Here is a 21,419-nt window from a genome sequence, read left to right as displayed (position 1 = left end):
CTTAAAATAATTGTTTTGTTTTTCTACAGCACGAGCAAAACAAGAGGAAATAATGCATACATTCTACTTCACCGGCAAATTGAAATGAAAATATTTAGCAAAAAAAGAACGTTTTGAGAAAGAAACATAATTTTTAACGCAAAACTCATATCTGAAAATGAGGAAAAAGCCGAAATTTGGCATTTTTTTCCATCACTTTCCTTCTTTTTAAAAATTATCCGTTCTCAAATCGAGTTTAAGATTTTATAAACACTATAAAAGTTACTTCCTTAGTAACCTAAATTACAAGCATAAAAATTTCACTTTAACAAAACAAAAAAATTATTTTTATTAAATTCAATGAAGTTTGATTTTTTGTTTGCATTCCTCTGAAGCTTAAATAAAAATTTAACAATTTCCCATCATTTGGAATTCCGCATACCAAAAACTCATATACATCCCTGCACTCATACGGAAGCTGCAATTTTCAAATTAAAAAAAAAGGAACAAAAAGGGAAATTTTTTTCCGCGAGGTATTTTGTCCACCATTTTCCTAAACCGTTCGTCTGTCAGTTTGGTGTTGCACGTCAACTTGCCAATCACGTCGTTTCTTTTCCTTTTTTTGCTTTTGCTGCCCCATTCGCCTGTTGTCTGTCGCACACACATACACGAGAAAACTTAAAAAAAAGAAAAAAACGAGGAGAAAAGAAAGCAGCGAAAAGGTCAGAACAGAAAGAAAAAACTTAATCCATTCGATAATTTGAGAAATTCAATTGAAAATTAAATTTTTGCAATTTACATTCGCAGCAAAACCAAACAGGAATTTTTTTTCACATTTTCGAGAAGAAGAAAAGAAAATTCCCACGAAACACACAAAGGATCAAAGTTAGAGACGACAAGCACTAGCAAGAGAAAGAGAAGAAAAACATGTATTCGAATGGCTTCACCCATCATCCCCACCAGCCCCCATTCTATGGAGCACCTAGGGCCGATCGACCATACGCTGGTGCCCGTAATGCTGCAGGAGGTGGTGCCGGAGGAGCTCCAGCGGGCCTAAATGGTGATGCTTCAGCACCAGGACACTACAACAACGCAGCAATGGGCTATCCAGGTAGCTATGGTGGCTTTCAAAATGCTCCCGCACGAGGTAATTACCAGGGAAATTCACCAGCAAATGGTGGAAACTACTATGGCGGTGGTGGTGCGACTTTTCAGAGGAAACCCAATTTCGTTCCACGCCCCAAGACTTTCAGCAACAACAATTTTCTCCAACAGCAATCTATGTCGCATCAAATGAACTCAGTTCCAATGGGTATGCTATCGAAAGAGGAAAAGGCCGAGCTACAGCGCGAGAAGGCCAAGAACCCCGGACGGAATCTAGTGAAACCCCAATGGGATAACTTGCAGCCTTTCCAGAAAAACTTCTACATTGCGCATCCTAATTCGATTGCTCTCAGCGAGCAGGGAGTGTCTGATCTGCGTAAGGATATGCAAATCACCGTCGCTGGCAGCGCCATCCCACATCCGATAACCAACTTCGAGGAATCTTCGCTGCCAGAGTACGCAATTCAAGAGATGATGCGTCAGGGTTTCACCAAGCCCACTGCCATTCAGTCGCAGGGATGGCCAATAGCGCTTTCCGGCCGAGACTTGGTCGGAATTGCCCAGACTGGCTCTGGCAAGACCTTGGCCTACATGCTGCCAGCGATGGTTCACATCTCAAACCAGCCTCCTCTGCAGAGAGGCGAAGGTCCTATTGCCCTGGTCCTCGCGCCCACTCGTGAGTTGGCCCAACAGATTCAGACAGTCGTGCGCGACTACGGTTGTCAGGCAACTCCTCAGGAGATTCGTCACACTTGCATCTTCGGCGGCAGCTCCAAGGTTCCCCAAGCACGCGACTTAGAACGCGGCGTTGAAGTGGTAATAGCGACTCCCGGACGCCTCATCGATTTCCTCGAGAACCGCATCACCAACTTGTCTCGCTGTACCTACCTAGTGCTGGACGAGGCCGATCGTATGCTTGACATGGGTTTCGAGCCCCAGATCCGAAAGATTATCGAACAAATTCGTCCCGATCGTCAAGTGGTCATGTGGTCTGCTACCTGGCCCAAAGAAGTCCAGGCGCTCGCCGAAGACTTCCTCACCGATTACATCCAAATCAACATCGGATCACTTAATCTGGCCGCCAACCACAACATTCGACAGATCATTGATATCTGCCAGGAAGAAGAGAAACCCCAGAAGATCGTGAATCTACTCAAGGACATCGGACAGGCTATTGCCACCAGTAAAATAATCATCTTCGTCGAAACCAAGATCAAAGTGGAGGAAATCTTGCAAATCATTCGCAATGAAGGATACACGGCCACTTCTATTCATGGCGACAAGTCGCAGGCGGAGCGGGACTCTGTGTTGAAGGACTTCCGCAATGGCAAATCGAACATTCTGATTGCCACTGACGTTGCATCTCGTGGACTGGACGTTGAAGATTTACAATATGTTATCAACTATGATTATCCAAATTCTTCGGAGAACTATGTGCATCGCATTGGACGCACAGGTAAGTCATTATTTATTGTACACATATTGGATTTTTGTTTTAAGCTTTAGCTTCGTTTTGTAAATAAGCTTGGGTGTGAGTCATAATATGTAGAATGTTAGAAGTATGAATATAAAATGTGTTGTTTCTTAGCTTGCATAAAGTAGAACATTCTAAGTCAGTGTTTGAATAAGTTTATAATTGGAACAACTTTAAATGCAAATTTGTTTTTCTTTTTACTTTAAAAAAATAAAAGAAAATAATATTTTGAAATATGATAAACATTTGTAGGTAAGTCGAAAGTTTTGTTTAGAAAAATGCACTTGTGTTGCAGTCGATAATAAAATTAAAAAATTAAGTTGTGACGTCATAAACTACTGTATACACTATTGGAGTTTTATTTTCAGGCAACAGAGTAGTTTAGAAAAAAAAAGAAATAATATAACAAGTGTAATTAATTCTTGAATTTTGTAATATACCTAAAAGTTTTAATTTTACACGCTTTAAAAAGTGTTTCTGTTGCTATCACCGCTTTCTCTTTTGTGTTTTTTTTTGTTTTGTTTATCAACTTTGAACGACTTAGTCACAGTATAACATTAGTGCAAGGTATTGTAATAAATAAATAATTATATTCTTCATAGAAACAGCTGTAAAGGGAGTTTTTTTTTTTTGTTGAAAATAAAATAATATTAGACAGGGAGAATGAAGGAGTCAAAGTTTTTATATATTCTATCAAAATTAAATTGTAAATAAGTTGAAAATCAAATTGAACCTTTTATAACATGCACACTAGGGTGGCTCGATTTTTTTTTTTTAATTCAGGTTTGAATTATGATGTGAGGTAAAACAAATTCTTGAAAAAAATGCGATCTTGTACTGCCCCAAAGTCATACAAAACATCTCCTGAAACCAAAAAAAAAATACTAGTAAACAAAATAAATGTTCCTCAGAAATATAACCATTTTGTATTACTTTGGTGACATTAAATTTTATTATGGATGATAATCAAGAGCATTTTAAGTAACAAACAATAAAATATTAACAAAAAAGTGTTAAAACTTCATCGCATACCTCAACCTCAAATTCATTTATGTTTTCTGCAATAACTGCGGAGGATGTTGTAGAAAGCACTCCTCTCTATTAATTCTAATGCTATAGGCCTTGATAATATGCACCCTTCGTTTTTGAAAATTATTTTTCCAACGCTCTTGCCCGTTACTACCCATGTTTTTAATTCCATCTTGGTACAAAATGAATTCCCAACACAATGGAAAAGGGCAAAAGTATTACGCATTCCAAAAACTTCAAAAGGACATGAATTTGGGCCAATCTCAATATTGCCATTTTTATCAAAAGTTTTTGAGAAAATTATACAAAAACAAATGAATGAGTTTCTTAATCTGTTCAGTCTATTAACCCCCAAGCAATCAGGCTTTCGAAAGAAAATCAGGTGCATTACAGGTTTGTTAAGTGTCTCGGAAGATATAAGGAAAGCTATAGACGAGGATAATGTCACATTTTTAATACTCTTCGATTTGTCAAAAGCGTTTGACTCTTACGTCATTTTTACTTTTCTTCCTCCGCGGTCAGGCTCTTATTTTCATACCTTACTGATCGAGTGCAAATAGTAGAGGTTAACAGAACTCTTTCCAACTTCTTACCTGTCGTTAGGGGTGTTCCGCAAGGTTCTTGGCCCGTTGTTGTTTTCAATCTATGTTAACGAACTTTCTTCAATTGTAAGACAATGTTCAATACTCCTGTGTGCTGATGACACCCAAATCTATTTGAGCTGCCCATTGGGACGTATTGAACACTCTGCAGCTTGTATTAATGAGGAATTAAGCTTGATTGAGCGTTGGTCGGTTGATACCTGCTTACTTCTTAACCCAAAGAAATTAAAGTGTCTCGTGGTTTCAAAACACAAAATTGATGTGTCTTACTTTCCAGTAATCCTTTTGAATAACTGTCCTATTGTTTATGTCGACTAAACTAAAAATTTAGGTGTAGTTTTTAACCGCAGCCTTATCTGGACACATCATATAAACAACCAAATTGGGAAATCGTATGGTGTCCTAAGCATGCTATGGTCAACACATCACTTCATTCCTTTAACAATTAGAATTCTGCTAGTGAAAACGCTGATTTTACCTCTGCTTACTCACGGCTGTGAAATATTTTGTAAGTTAGACTTTGAGAGTAAAAGGAAATTAACGGTTGCATTTAATAGCGCAATAAGATATATTCACGGGCTGCGACGTTACGATAGAGTTTCGCAGTATACATCCCAACTTCTTGGGATGGCGTTTGAGAATTTTATAAAATTCCGCATAATAACCTTGTTCTCTGACATACTTCTAACCCGCCAACCTGAGGATCTTTACAATGAATTAAACTTTTTCAACTCTAACAGATGTCGTGATCGTGATGTCGTGATCGTAATTCCGCGTTTTCATTGTCTAACATCTCAACGTCAGTTCTTTGTCAACTCAGTAAGAATTTGGAATTCATTGCCGCGAAAAATAAAAAGTTTTAATAACACGAAACAAATGGGAAAGGAAGTTAAACTTTACTTAGATTAAGTTATATTCGCAAATTTGTAAAAATATGTAAAACTTGAATTAAAATCAATTATGTACGTAGCTACTGTACATTTTACAAGCTACACTATAAATAAGATATTGTATCTTAAAGTGTAAGCTAATCAAGAAAATCAATAAATACTAAAAAAAAATACTAAACTTAGTTTAAAAAAAAGCAAAATGTCAAAAGTTAAGAAAAAACTACAAAATTTTGAAACCTTTTTTAGAATTGAAAATTGGCATTTTTTTTGGGATTCAATTCTTGTTCTTATAAAGCCATCACGCCTCATTGGACTACAGACAGCAGCTGAAGCTTCAGTCACAATTTTAACGCAATGTTCCGTCGTTTGAGTGTGGCAAGGGTAATCCTTTATGTACGGCATAATTAATGTTTCAATCAATTTGGGATCTTGGATACATTCATTAATATCTTCCAGACAAATGTTTTTTAATATAGCTGGGAATAAAATATCCACATTCCAGTCGATTATGTCAATGTAATCCTGAGCATATAAGTTAACCCTCTACTGCACGCACTATGATCCAATGAAAAAAAAAACTGCTTGTGCAGTTACGCATTTTTCAAGCTTACAAAAAAACAAACATGTATACCTAGACCTTCAACAGTTTAACTAAACAAAAACATTTTCATAAATATTCGTATCAAAAGTCAAAATTTGATAAAAGAAACAAATAAACTAGGAATGAAATGATGTGAAACTATTTCGATCTTTGTTCAGGCACAGACTTGCTTTGCATTTTTTACACATAATAAATGACCTGTATTTGCAGTCGTTTTGGCATAGCTGCCTTGATTTCTGCAATTCCGGAATGTGATTTTTTCTTCAAATGTTGAGTGGAGGAACCGGGGGTCAAAGGACTTGAATCAATTTTAGTTTTTTGACGCTTTGGAGTATTCGAAATTTAGGCCGGGCGTCCCCTTTTCAGACAATTTTTGTTCTTGCATAGGTGTTCTGCTATAGCCAGATTAAAATCGAAGAAAAGCATATACGTGTCGCTTTTCTGCCGCCACAATATCCATCATTGACAACACACAAATCTAAAAAGTGGACAAATATTTTGATGTACCACTTTTTGGATCGTTTGTCAATTCGACAAAGACCAAGCATATAATCTAAAAGGTCAACACCACCCATATACTTATTATATTCATCTATTATCTTTGAGCAGTTAACATCTTCGTACTTTTTTTCTTTTCTTGAGTAACTTCTTTTTTTTTTTGTGGGATGATTAGCCCCTACAAACGTGGAAAACATATTCACAATTTTATTATCAAACCAGGACACAAAAGAAACATTGACGTCTTCAATGGTAGCCATCTTTTCTATCATATTTCCTCGTCCTCTTTTCTTTCTTTCCTTTTCTTTTGGAACGTCAATGTTGGGAACTCTATTTTGCTTCACGGTCCCCAATGAAAGAAGACCCGCTTTGGTTAGATGCACTTGAAGTTTTGGACTGTTGAACCAGTTGTCAAAGTAAATTTTGTGGTTTATATGTCTTGGCACCGTTGAAACCAACCTGGACAGAACATTTCCGCTTACATCCAAATCTGGAGAACCATCTTGTATAAGGTTGCTCTGCTCCCCTGCGAATATATCAAAACCATAGCTGAATCCCGATATTCCGCTTAAAACGAGGTTTTTGTAACCCCATTTATGTGGCTTTTTTGGATTATACTGCTTAAAGTGATGTCGACACTTAGTGGGAATTGTTTGTTCGTCCACTGCAAGATGTTCTTCTTTTGGTATAAGAAGAAGTCGTTCCCTTATATTATTTAGGAGTGGCCTGACTTTGGAAAGCTGGTGGTGTCCAGGTTGACCAAATCGAACAAATTTATTATTATCAGCGAAATGGAGACATTTTTTTATTTCCTCCCACCGCCTACATGGCATGGTCTCATAAACAAGAGGCTGTCCTAGTTGGGAGTTCCAATACCGCCTGGTAGAAGGCAATTTTATGAGGGACGTGAAAAGAGAAATACCAACAAATTGTTCCATTTCACTTCGCGTTATGTTGACTGGCTTATTTATGTTGTTTTGCAATGCTTTTCTGTTGGATTCCTCAACAATCATATCAAACAGTTCTCCCGTGAAAAGAAAAGAAAAAAAGTCTGCGGGGGTCTCTAAAGAGGACATTTCTTCTGGAAGCTCTTTTGTCCCTAAAAAGGGATAATCGCTTTCCATGAATGTTGCACGGGATTTGCTCCTCCATGTTACTTTTTGATATTTTTTTCTTATCTTTCGATCTCAAAGTTGAAAATGGTTTTTCAACATCCGAAATGTGTTCTTTACAGTCCATACCCATATTCTGCTCATCCTCCGATTCAAGGATTTCATCCTCACTCTGAAAACCATCACCATTAACAGCACAAAATCCCTTTCCGTAGAATGAAATAGACGAGCCATACATATATGGCACCATAAATATTATTGTGATTTAAGATAGGTTTAAGAATGAATTAATAAAAATGAATTTAAAAAAAAAAAAAAAATTATTGTGAATGGATAAGGAGCCATATATGGATGTTGTCAAAAATACGCCGTGTCTTGAATTCCACGGACATAATTGAACATTTAACACTTTAATATTACTTACCAATAAAATGTAATGCCAATAAATTATGCACAAGCCAATAAATAATAAGCTTTTATATCTATGTTTTTTTTTCAACGGTCACACCACACGCACTGTCAAATTTGATTGCGGATTTTCGCGATTGTGCGACGAAAAATAAAACCAAATACACTATATATATACAAAATACACAAAATATAAACAATGAAGATATCAAAACGGTATTTTTCCAATATCAGTTGCGCAATCCAAGCAGTCGGCGTTTAAAAATCAAAAGCCATATATGGCTTCTTGTGCAGTAGAGGTTTAAATTTAGGCAAAACAAAAGACCGCACCGATGTTGATTATGTTCCAAGGTGCTCTCGCGCTTTTTTAATTCTTCTCAAAGCTAGAATTTGAATTACTTCCCTTTCGTCCGCAATCATTGATATTAAAATATTTTCTGAGTGTCCGAAATAGCCATTTCTTTGAATAACGGGGTCAAGAATCAATTTTCAATTTTCAGGCAGGTACCTTGTCAATATTATAGTTTTTTGTAGACGTCGAGCTCCATAAATGCACTGAGGTCTAGTTTTTATCTCAAACTATAATGGCGCATAGACCTGTATTATAAAATTGACCAATAGTTGCAAATTTTCCGATGGTATCTCAGTAGAAATATATAACCTTAATATTCGATTTCCAGTTGTAAGCCAGCTTGAGTGAACGACTTTACTGGGATTTCTCTTTCTTAAACCGTCACTACAAATCCCTGAACTGATAGCTTGACAAATTTCAAACAGGTATCGTTGGTCAGTGCTGAGATGATGAGTATTTGATAATGCTGGAAGGTTACATTGGATAACTTGGACACTACCGGCAAATTCTCATAATCCTTCAGTTTATTTCCCAAAGTGCCTGTAAAGCTTCGTGGTCCAGTTTATGTGCCATCAAGATGCTCAAATATGTGTCGAAGTATAAGTTCATTTGCATGCAACTGACATATGAACCATTGCAATGGTTTTCCGAGCTCTAGTTTTAAACGGCGAATATCACCCCCTTTGGATCCCGTGTTTATAACTGTGCCATCACTTCCAATAACCACAAGTTTAGTTTTATCAATCCCCTTTTCATCAAAGAACTCTTTCAATTTTTAACTAATAGTTTCAGCTTTTACGTCCTAAGTATTCCGATCAAAGTTCTTCAACTAAACTTAAATGCTCTTTAATAATAAGCTTCCTTCTTTTATCTATCATACTTAGAATTTTATCTCTTCGTAAATCAAAATATATCCCAAACTGGAGATCTTGGAAAGACATCGACAATGACAAAGTTGATAAGGTTGCTCTTTCCTTCTCACGGGCACGTCTGATTTTGTGCCTATCTACAACATTGGCAAAATTGTCCTGTAAAATCATTCCAACATCTTGCAAGGTAGGTAGGTAGGTAGAAATGGCGATCTCAAGGCAACCTAGCTTTAGATCTAATTAGCGCTGTAGTGCGCCGTTTTGATACCAAAAACTCGTTTGACCTTTGATTGAAAGGGATAGATTTATAGAGAAGCTTCATAGCGATTATGTTAGAGCCATTCTGTCGCATTGAGAAAAAAGATTAGGTCTCTAATCTTTGTCTCAGATAGCTCATCAAGTTCTTGAAAGAATGCTTTTTCAAAGTATTTCATTCTAGTGTTTGACAAAGCAGGACATTTGCAGGGGAAATGGATTATCGTTTCACTTTCTCTTTGGTCACTACAGCTACGGCAAAAGGTGTTTTAAGAGATACCCAACTTCTCTGCATGAACTCCTATAGGCCAATGTCCGGTACAAACCGCAACAATCCTGACTATGTCTTGCCTTGGCCTGCATGATATGGCCGAGTTAATGGCTTCGACAGCTGCCTGACTGTCTGTAAAGATAGCCGCATATTGGTTTTGGTTTGGGTTTTGTTTAAGTATCTTACATGCCTCCCTTATTGCCAGCAGTTCGGCCTGAAAAACGCTAGCAAAGTCAGGAAGCCTAAAGGATTTGGCTACATTTAGGGACTCAAAAAAGATCCCAGAACCAACTCCGCACTTCATCTTTGAGCCGTCAGTAAAGATGGTTGTGTCGAAACCTATCGACACGATGTCATCCTCCCAATCTTCTCTCGATGGGAAAATAACCTTAAAACCCTTATTAAGAGTGTCTACCGAGATAATATCCGAGGAAATCAATTTCGTTGTGTTGCTGTGACCATAAGGTTTTGACAACCAGCTGTTTGATTCCTTCAGCCTAATAGCGCTGCAGGAAATTATGTATTTAATAGAAAGGTCGATTGGTAGAAATTCCAAAATAACGTTTAAGGCGTCCGTTGGGCCCACGCAAGCTATTCTCTGAACCTTCTTAAGCTTATTAATATTATATAGGCTTTGCTAAGAGCAGGCCACCACACAATCGAACCATATGTTAAGATTGGACTTACTACGGCTGTGTACGTCCATACAATCATCTTCGACAGAAGTCCCCACTTTTTGCCGAAAGTTTTGCTGCAGGCGTAGAAGGCAAAACAGGTCTTCTTAACCCGTCCTTCAATATTTAGTTTCCAGTTTAGTTTAGGGTCGAGTATAACTCCCAAATATTTTGCACTGGAAGACAATGATAGGATTTGACTGTTGAGTCGAGGTAGCGTGAAAGGCGGTGCTTAAGTTTTGGTGGTAAAGAGCAATTCAGTTTTAATTTGGTTAACTCCTAGTCCACAACTCGTGTCCCAGTTGCTTACTTTCTTCAATGCTGACTCCGTGATTTCACTAATCACAGAGGTGTACTTTCCTGACACCAAAAGCACCAAATCATCCGCATAAGCTACTGCCTTTACTCCACATCTCTCTAATTTAACGAGAATTGTATCCATGACCAAAAGCCATAGAAGAGGCGAAAGGACACCACCCTGGGGTGTTCCCCTACTTACGTGTTTTGTTGCGATTGTATTGCCTAGAGTGGCTCAAATCTTCCTACCACTGAGCATGGAAATAATCCATTCTCGAATGAAGTCTTCTACACCGAACTTTACGAGCGATTCTTCTATGCATTCTGTAAGGACGTTGTTAAAAGCACCTAGGAAGGTGGCAAGAGTAAATTCTTTATAATGGATTGTTTGTTCTACAGTACGCACTACCTCATGGAGGGCAGTCTCCGTAGATATGCACTTAAGATAAGCATGCTGAGAGCTTTCGAGAGGTCGTCCAACTAGGATTTCTTTAATATGGTAATCAAGAATGCGCTCCAAGGTTTTAAGCACAAAAGATGTTAAGCTTATTGGTCTGAAATCCTTCACGGATTCGTGACCTCGCCTAGCCACTTTCGGGATAAAAACTACTTTGACCTGTCTCCACGACATGGGCACATGTTGGAGAAGGAGACATCCTTTGAAAATTTGTTCCAGCCATGGAGCTGCAACTTTTGAAGCATAACTGGCAGTATGCCATCCAGCCTGGGGATTTATATGGAGAACAAGTATTCCTCGTTATAACGGAATTGACTTGCTCCACATGAGCTACGTTTAGCTCTGTGATTTCAAGCGATTCGGGGTTATCACTCTCGCAACCCGGAAAGTGCGTCTTCATCAGTAGCTCAAGAGATTCGGCTGGAAAGGGATCTTGCAAAGTCGCTGAAACAATTGCTGCAGCTGCCCTGTCTGAAATCCCAAATCTATCGAGAGTTTTCGCAACTGTAGATAAGTTCTCAATTTTCTGTGTGGTTAGATGTTCTGCACCGATTGGAGGTACAGATATTTCAAAAGAAGATTCCGGTGATGATCCTGAAGACAAAGTTGAATTTGTATCTTGACGAGCAGGTGAGGGTGGTATTTCATCGTTTTGAATTTCCGATTTAAAAGCTCTACTAGTTGTTTTATAAATGATGCATCATGTCTTCTTTTCCTTTGAAGGCATTCTGAAATCTGCTTTGTTACTTTGACATCAACATTGCTTATAACCATTTTTCGTTGCGTTCGTTGATCCATTAAAAATGGTCTTTCTCTTACTGGCACTTTGAATTGCTTTTCACACTGCCATGAATTCAAATCCTTACATTTGCATAACGCGATATCAAAAAGACAACCAGATTTTTCTTTAAAAATTTTAATGCGATTTTTGTAAGACTCTACTGACTCTGGATTTGTAGGGTTTCAATAAGTTTCGGTATTTCTCATGATAACTTTTTATTTTACTCGAAACTGGTATGGACGCAAACTCCCATAGTTTAATTAATTTTTCACTTATTACTTCACATGTATTGGAAACCGAGTTCTTGAATTCTTTTGGTTTTTCAGCAGGTTAAACTAAGAAAAACAACTCAACAATTTCCCCTCCTCATATTCCTACCCCTACACTACGGTACCGCTTGGAAATGGAGAAAAACATAACCAAACCAGTACACAAACACAGGCAGGTTATTTGGGAAAACAAAGACTTTGAATGTGAATAGAGCTGCCCCTCTTTTTCCCCTAGCAGACTTCTATGCATTAGCCTGTTGAGTTTTAAATACAGTTTTATATTTAACTTGTAAAATATAAGCAATTTTGTAAGCGATTTTATATAATTTTTTTTCTCTAGATTTTCCATATTTCGAAAATCTTTAATGTCCTTGGGGAAGTATTTAGAATTGAATTTTTTTTTTAAATATTTTGGATTCCTATTGAGAGGCTATTATGACACCTTCTATGAACCCCATCAAACAAAAAAAAAATTATACAATTTTGTTTATCAATCGATCCACCCTAATGCACACATAGAGACATTAGAAACTGGAGTTAGGCTAGGAAATGCGAGTTGAGTTTCTTTTTTTATTTATTAAAACTATCGTATTTTTTTTTTATTTTATATTGAAAACTGGACAAAATTACTTAGGTTAAAAAATAAACTTCGTAGTAACTTGCTTCTAAATTTTTGTGATCATATTTTTGTTAAATTCAAGAAACACGAACCCACCTAAAACGAACTTCTGAGTTGGCAATTATAGTAGGCAGGTATTTGCTTCCATCGAATTTGAAACTACGCAATTTCAAAAAATCAATTTCATAAGTATTCAAAAAGCCTACAATTAGAACTTATTGTTTGATGAATTACGTAAAACCGAGGGATGTTTTACTATAAAGTGCTGGAAATAGATTAGTAAATATAGCAAAACAAAATAAAAACAAATAAACATATGCAGTACTCCATAATAAGTATTTGATACATTTGCAATTATAAAAATATGTTAAAGAGATGCATTTTTTTTCAAAATCTTTCCAATTTTATTAAACCAAATAGGAGTGTAAATAAAAAATATGGAATAATTTAAAATTTTAAAATCTAATCGAAAACCACGTCTGTATGTACGCACACTAAATTGCTTAAGTCATTTCACTTATAATTCGAGATATGCTATGTGAATACCTTTTTTTATTCTCTTGAGAGAAATATTTGAATTATTGTAATACTACATTTTAGAATGAGAGATACACCTTATAAGTTAAACTATTTGGGACTTATTATAAAGCATTTCAGACAAATAATATTGGAATTTGTAAGATCTCAGGTCGTTATAGTAGGGGTCTTCTAAGTGGATTCCTACTCTTTATCTATGCATCTTGTTGAAAATTAAACAGTGTCTAGTTAAGAAACCTAAACGAAACTTAAGATAGATAGATAGATTTATTCTTTATTATACAAAAAAAAATGGTTTACAAATTTCATTTCTTAAGAATAAGAGCTTTTCTGCCGTCTGCCTGATGTGACATTTCATTACAATTTTTAATATGAATTGAACAATAAAAAATGAAAGTTGCTAATAATATAGTGCGTTTAACAATTCTAAAATGGGTTATAATTCTTATTTAATTGAAAGTTAAGGTTGTGAGAAAAAAGATACATTTGTATGTTCATTGTTTTTAATTTTACACTAGATTTGGATAGCGTTAACTCAATTTTAATATGACTTGAAACACCAAATTTTGCCAATTTTGAAATGATTTGAAACACAAAAGTATTAACAATTTTGAATTATTTTCTAAGCTAAAATTTCACAATTTTTGAAATTTTGAAGTGATTTGAAACACAAAAATAGGATACATTAAACTGTAGTAACTAGATTTTTTAAAACGAAACTGTTGCGGAAAGTTAATGCATGTTTGCAATGATTATATAAAGAACACCATCCTAGTCCTCCGTTTAATATTTTGTAAAGTCTGTTTGGAGAAAGGTAGCTCGCATCAAAATAGAGTCGGCGGATTTCCTGCAGTATTGGGCAAATGGCAATGAAATGGTTTATATCTTCATTTTCTCTTCTATTGCAAAGCCAACAGAATTGGGGGTAAATCTGCTCGATGAGGGATAAAGTTTAAGTTAAGAACTTCAACACGTGCTCTAAATATGTAGCTTACAATTTCAGTCGAGTATTCATTACGAAAATAGTTCAATCTTGAAGAAATTTGGTGATTGAGATTCTTATAAGTGCTCCTAGACAATGTTGAATTCGCTCTGGATAGATGTTGGTTATAAATAAGGCTAGTTATGCTTCATTAATTTTTTGTTTGGCATGTTTTAAAAAATTGAGATTGTGTGTAATTCAAACACCCAGCTACTTAAATTCTTGAACAACGTCGATGTTTACATTATAAAGAGACCATTTTTCGTCGGGTTGTCTTCTCCTTTGACGTGCTTCAAAAATCAACACCTTTGTCTTTCTTGTAATGATGACTAACCCCCATTTCTCGCAAAATGCATTTAGCCTGTTTATTTGTATTTGCAGAGTGTAAGGATTTTCGGCGAGTAGTACTAAGTCATCAGCATACAACAGAACTTTAATTTGTATATCAGCAAACGATATCCCTCCTGGAAGCATATCACAAATGTTGTCAACAAACAAAGCAAAAAGTAGTGGGCTTAAAATACAGCCCTGTGGAACATCTGCAGTTGTTTCAAACCATTCTGAGAAGTCCGTTCCATCCCATACAGATGCACTGTCTATTAACACAAATGTGTGGAAGATCAGCTCGATGAGGCAAATAATTAAGAATAATTAATTAAGTTTGCTTCATGTGAGATAGCTAGCTGACTCCATTCTTTAAAAGTGGTGTCATTAGATTGCAGTAGTTTCATGGTTTCATGAAGACTTCTTTCATCCCTCTTCAGCAAAAATTATAAGTTCAAATTTTGGACAGTAATTTATATTTTTACTCTTAAACAAATAAAGCAATATGTAAAATACAATCTTGTTTAAAACAGTAAAGCAGAAATTAATAATCACGAACTTAATTTTCCAACTATTTTAATAAACAACGAAATTCATGTATATAATTTCTCGAATGTTTAATGCCTCTCTTTTGTAAACTTTTTTTTTTAATCAAAGATGTTTTTACAGCGAACAAATTTAAATTCTGTTCTCGGGATTCCAAATATAGCAGAAAGATATCAAAACAATCTGTACAACAAATGTATAATTTTTTCCTTAAAACTATGCACAAAATTAACGTTTTTCGAAAGCTATTGCAGGAAGTTATATAAAATTCGAAAAGTCGACTCACTTGACACCTAAAGTTCTCTATCCACGATGTTTTGAAGATAACACAAAGGGTTTTCAGAGTTTTTAAAATTTTTATTCTAGAAAGATCTTTATGTGTTAAAATATCAAATAAATTGGCTCGGCTTCGCATACCGCTTTCCGATGTTCCTTATTTTCAATGACGAAGAAACATAATTCTTAAGTGTTAGGTTGGTTTTATTTACAAATTTATATTGTTTTTGATATCAACGTCTTTGGTTCATTGAGTTTATGTGACCTGTTTCTGACTTATGTCCTTTTTGCCTAATGTCAAAGAATAAAGGTTCAATGTCGAGAATGCGCAGCTCTTCAATTGTTCTTGGCTTTTTGACGTACTCTTTTAAATATCTCAATGGTGTCAAATCAAAATATCGGACATCGCTAGGAGTAAGATAACACCGTTATTGAACGTATCATATTACAGAGCTATTGCTGTTTGGCAAGTGGTACCGTCCTTTTAAAACCATTTCCTCCATTTCTATGCAATAATAGTATCATATCATCTCGTGATAACGATAACTAATTATAAGTAGAAAATAAATTAGGTGGCGTAACAGTCCGTTGACAAATAGGGCTTAGTGACTTACAACTCTTAGGAATTCCAATTAATGTTGTCAGGGATGAAGGGGACCTGTAGTTTTAAAATTAAAAAGGCGAATTTTCATTCCAATAATACTCTTGGAGTATTTGTCAATTCCTCTCAAAAGGCAGACCAAGACCTCTGGCCTTAAAAGTCCTACGCATTAACGATAAGGCTACTACTAACCACGATAATTGATAAGCCCCTCAATTTGGAAGAAAAAGTCGTTCTTGGTGCATGCATTTATTTTTGGACAGTCATTTTTTTGAAACAATTCAATTGTGTTTCTTTCCGTGGTTCAATCTTATGCGTTATGGTTCGACCACCAATTATTTATGTGGATTAATTCGGAGTTGAAATTTAAGATACTTTCAAAGTTTGGAAAAACAATCCTATTTTTGTTAACAGCCATTCAAATATTTGACTCACTAAATCGATTATTGGGATTTCATTTAAATCACTAGACAACTCAAACATTTTAATTTTAAGTTTTGTGGAACGTCAAACTTATAAATGTATATTTTCTTAAAATTATTTAATGCAATTACGTTTTTGTAACTATTGTTTCATCTATTTACATTTTATCCATTGCATCATGGATCCCATCCCTGCAATTACTCGCACACAGGAAATTTAGAGCTGTAAGTCACTAGGCTCTCGTTCTCTACGGACTGTTGCGCATTCTAATTTATTTATCATGCTTGAGAACTAGTTTCCTTTATTTACCATATTTTTTTTTGATAATAAAAACAAGAAATGATCTGAAGTATTTTGCTCTTGGCGAACAGAGTTTCCCTTATGGGCATTAGTCAAGTTAAAAATTTCTCCAATAAAATCAAATAGCAACAAAACCCGGAAGTAACTGAAAAATACCCAAAACCTAGATACAAAACAAGATAGTTAATCGAATTGCATGTGTAGAATCCAAATCACTATCAGCTCTCTTCAGAGATAATGCCCTAAAAAAACGCGTATGAAATTTGCGCAGAATTTAAAGTGAAAGTTTTCTTATTTCTTCAAAATAGTATACAATATACATACTCGAAATTCTATTAATTTCAAATCGTTTACTTTTCACTTTGTCAATCGATATTCGATGTAGCCTTTTCCACAATATAATTAATTTCTTTTATGTTTCTAGGACGTTGCCAGCAATTGGGAACATCTTACACTTTCTTTACACCGGACAATGCCAAGCAGGCACGTGAGTTGATCTCCGTTCTGGAAGAGGCTGGCCAACAGGCTCCCCCTAATCTTGTTGAATTAGCTAGAAATGCATCAAAGGGTGGCAGCAGCGGCAACGTTAAACGTTGGCAACAAAACCAACAACAACAACAACAGCAAATGCAACGTAACAATCCGTTGAACTATCAACAGGCAAACAGACAACTGCAACAACAACAGCAAAAGACATTCCATACTGGTAACAACAATTCTTGGAATCAATCGCAGCAATGGCAAAACAATGGCATGGGTAACGCTGAACAACGGACAACATTCCGTCCACAGCGCCCAATGCAACAGCAACAGCCGCGTCCAATGCTCGGCGGCTATCACCATCATCAAGCGAACAATGGCGGCTACATGCCAGGACCACCACCTCACATGTACCGACCACGCAGTCATCATCCTCAATTCATTCCAAACGGCAACCAACAACAGCAGCAACAGCAAATGCGCTACAACCAACAACAGCAGCAGAAATCTATGTATGAGAAGGCCGGCGAGGGCGTTCAGGCCAATGGAAGCGGACAGCAGCAACAAGGACAGCAACAACAACAGAACGCATATTCGCCATCACATCACGCAAATGGCGGTGGCTCTGGAGAATACCCCAACAATGTATCCACGCCACCTTCAACAGCAATGTATGCAGCTCCAGCTCAATCGCCACCAGCTGCAGCGTACATGTATGATGCAAGCGGTGTTATGGCATCAGCAGTAGCAGCTGCGGCTGCAGCAGCCGCCGCCGGAGCACCATTCGGATCGTATGCAGCAGGAGCGCCACCACCACCGCAATCTGGTGCGGTGTACTATCATCCCCAGTATGCCGCGGTGAATCCGGCCGCCGCCGTAGCGGCTGCCGCAGCTGCAGCTGATGTCGCCGGCCTACAGCAGTAGAGCGCAAGTAGTACAGAGCGACCCAAGCAGATTAATCTTTCTTTCCAATGAGTTCCATATTGTTTGCCGCATCCTCTAACCCCCATCCCTCTTTCTCTAAATGAAATCAAATTATTTTAATCAATTTTATTGCTCACATTTGTTAATTTTGTTCATATTCTTTCTTTTTCTCTCACTCTTGTTTGTTAATTTTTTTTCTCAGAGTTTTTTTTTCATTTATATTTAATTTATTTATTAGTATTAAATCAAACAAAAACAAATCGGTAACTAAAATTGCATTATTTACAAGTAAATACGTAAATTATTTCCATCCATATATACATACATTTTGTTTGCTGCACGTGAAGCATTCACTTTCGAAATGAAGAAGATTTTCTTTTCATTCGAAGAAGATTCGAATTTCGATAAAGAATATTTCCCAAATAAGTGACCAAGCATCTTTTTTGACATATATACGAGTAAATGTATTTATTAGTTCTATCCAAATTTATTTATCATTATTGGAGAAATCGGAAATGTTTTTTTTTTGTAAATTTCTTTTTTTTGGAGCGACTCCTCCGAATTATCGTAAAATGCTAATTTCAAAACGGAAAATCTATTATTTTCCTTATCTAGTTTTAAAAACTTTATATTAGTTTCTAGTAAACCTCACAAACACGTATAAATCTCTCCCGAAAGATGGTACATTACCATCTATTCGGTAGAACTTTAAATCGCATTTCTCTTCCAACACAATTAATTAATTATAAATTCGGAATAGAATTTCGAATTGAATTTTCGAAATGAACAAAAAAAAAACACAAATAAAACAAATATATAATGATGAAGCGAAAATGACTTACTTTTAACTTGTCATTTCCTTAGTTTTAAAAAACAAATATATAAAAAAATTCTTTAAGCATTTTAGCCAATTCGGAGAGAACTCCGAATTGCGAGAAATTATTAAAAAGAAAAAAAGAAAAAAAAAACGCGCGAAAATCTCTGAAAATTATGGTTTTTCTTATACGTTTTTAAAATAATTTTTTTTTTGTAAACATTATTAATTTTTTTGTTTTTGTTTTTACACGAATTTTTTCTGAGTAAACAAGAAGAAATGAAAACAAAAGAAGCTATCATTTCTCAAATTGAAGAAGAAAAATTAATTAATACTAAATAAATAACGCATAAGTATAAAGAAGAAAAGAGAAGAGGATTAAAAGAAGTATGAAAAGAAAATTAAACAAGAATTATTTACTATTATATTATATTATATATATATAGATATATATATAATTAAATACAAGTGAATATGTGAAGAATATTATATATAACCTATTCAAGAATTACACAAAAAATTAATATACAACACATAATACACATTCAAGAAAAATAAAACAAAAAAAAAAACAAAAAAAAAAATTATGAAGAACATGAAGATGAACATTTTAAAAATATTAATAACTTTGAAATGTGAATTGTAATGAAATAATTATTAAAACGTTCTCATATCTCTGGTTTTCTTTACAACAAACAAAAACAAAATGATAAGATATATTGAAGATTTTATGATTCTGTTTCAGCTTTTTGATCGTTGAAGAACGTCTTCGGGGCTTGTGTTATTCCAATTTAGATTAGGTCTTTATGAGATGCTCTCTTTGGCTGGATATAATAAGAAGGTGCAAATGTATCTGTCGAAAATTTCTTGGTTAGATTTTTGAGAGCTTGCAGTTAACATTCGAGGTGAGTTTTGTGTTGCTTTGATTTTCGCTTTGACGATATATCAAAAAGATTTGTTCTAATTTTTCAGTTCCTGTTTATAGGCGTTATTGAACGTTCTTCGTCACCTTCCTTAGAGTGGGTGGTGTAAAAACCCGACCCGGTGATGTCCTACATTAAAAACTATGCCATCTAATGCCGTTTGGACCAGTAACTTTGTTTTTAGTTAAATCTATGTTTTCGAATGTATTCAATTAGAGCTAAAAGTTGCACACTTATGTTTAATTATTAAAAAGAAAAAATACAAAATCCTGAGACAGTTGGAAAAAAGACATGAATTTAATGATCTTTAGCTGTTAGATTTTAATAAAATCCCACAAATTGAATTGCAATACTTTTTATAATTGGTCTGATTATAGAATTCGAACATTAACTTAATATACATTTAAAGTATACAAAATATGTAAGTTAAGCAATATGGAAGAAAAGAATTCTTTTCATATTACAATTCGATAATGATTCAAGACTGATAATACACAAACTTGCAAAAATATGTTGTCAAATATATGTAATGCAATCAAATGTATCCATGTATTTAATTTTTAAACTACAGCAATATTTTTTTGTATTTTTAACTCAAAAAGTTCAATCATTTTCATTTCAAAATATAACTATTGTAACTAATAGTTTATTAAAACAAACAACAATAAAACAGTTTGCAATTTTTGTATGTAATTATAAACTAACAAATAAAACACAAGTTAATTTTGTACATGGTTTAATGATTTAAATATCGATAATACATATGTTTATATGGGAGAAATAAATATTATGTTTGGTATTCAAATTTGAATCATCCATTAACACAGACTTGGCCAAAATAAAAGAACACTACTTAATTTGTAATCACACAAATCTAAAATATAGTTTTTTTGTAAAGTGTGATGCATGTTATTTTTTGCTACTCTGTGATTTTTAAGAAGATTTTAAAAGCCGTTTGCTGCTGCCAACACTTTAGTTGAAAATCCTTTCTAGCTTCAAACATTTTTCTTAAGGTGTTGAGTTCCGGAATCATTAAAAATTGTGCGAAAAATGTGTTACATTGATATTCTTATGTCTACTCACTTTAGTCTTAAACTTAATCTTAAACCGCCGATTGAACCATTTTTTAGGGTTTTTAGGTGGTGCAATTTCCTAAAGCGTCACTTGATTATCGTACTAAGCGAATTTGTCCTTTTTGATTGTCATTGGAATATACCGCAAATCATCGTTCTACAAATGAATTACGTCCCAAAATGGTTTGAGCTTCAGCTTTTCTTTTTAAATAGCTTTTTCTCAACAAATAATTTTAGACAGACATCTTTTCGATTTCAGCGATATCTTATGGATCTGTACCTATTGTAAATTATGTAAAATGTAAAGACGTTAGAACGTTACTATTGTACTAAAGAAATCTCTTAAATTTAAAGAATCAGCCTTATCACAGGCCCCGTCGTAATAGATTCGTAGTACGAACCCCGAATAATTGTATCATTGGTCCCGTCGTCGTACTAAAAAAATTTGGTACAAATTCGGAGTTCGTGAAAATTGGTATCACTAGCCCCGAATGAATAGGAAGGTTGGCAGTTTTTTCTACGAACAATTATTTTGATCAGAGTTTTTAAAACGAAAAAAAAATTAAGCTTGCAAAGATAAATTAAATAAAAATAAAAATATATGAAAAGAATCATGTAAGTTTTACTATTGTTTCAATGTGAAAGTGTTTACCTATGTTTATGTTTTTTTTATTT

At 35.0% G+C, this 21,419-nt stretch overlaps 1 protein-coding gene across 1 annotated transcript; it reads left to right on the top strand.

The window, feature by feature from the left end:
• Positions 1-367: 367 nt before the first annotated feature.
• On the top strand, positions 368-19,421 carry LOC129944047 (uncharacterized). Its single transcript, XM_056053204.1, has 3 exons — positions 368-701; positions 787-2,539; positions 16,955-19,421. Exons 2-3 carry the CDS (start codon positions 907-909, stop codon positions 17,932-17,934), a joined length of 2,613 nt encoding a protein of 870 aa, XP_055909179.1. The 5' UTR covers positions 368-701; positions 787-906; the 3' UTR covers positions 17,935-19,421.
• Positions 19,422-21,419: the final 1,998 nt, after the last annotated feature.

Source organism: Eupeodes corollae, chromosome 2 (assembly GCF_945859685.1).
Source record: "Eupeodes corollae chromosome 2, idEupCoro1.1, whole genome shotgun sequence".
Lineage (NCBI taxonomy): Eukaryota > Metazoa > Arthropoda > Insecta > Diptera > Syrphidae > Eupeodes > Eupeodes corollae.
Note: the sequence above shows the minus strand (reverse complement) of the source record. Positions and strands in the feature narration are given on the sequence as shown.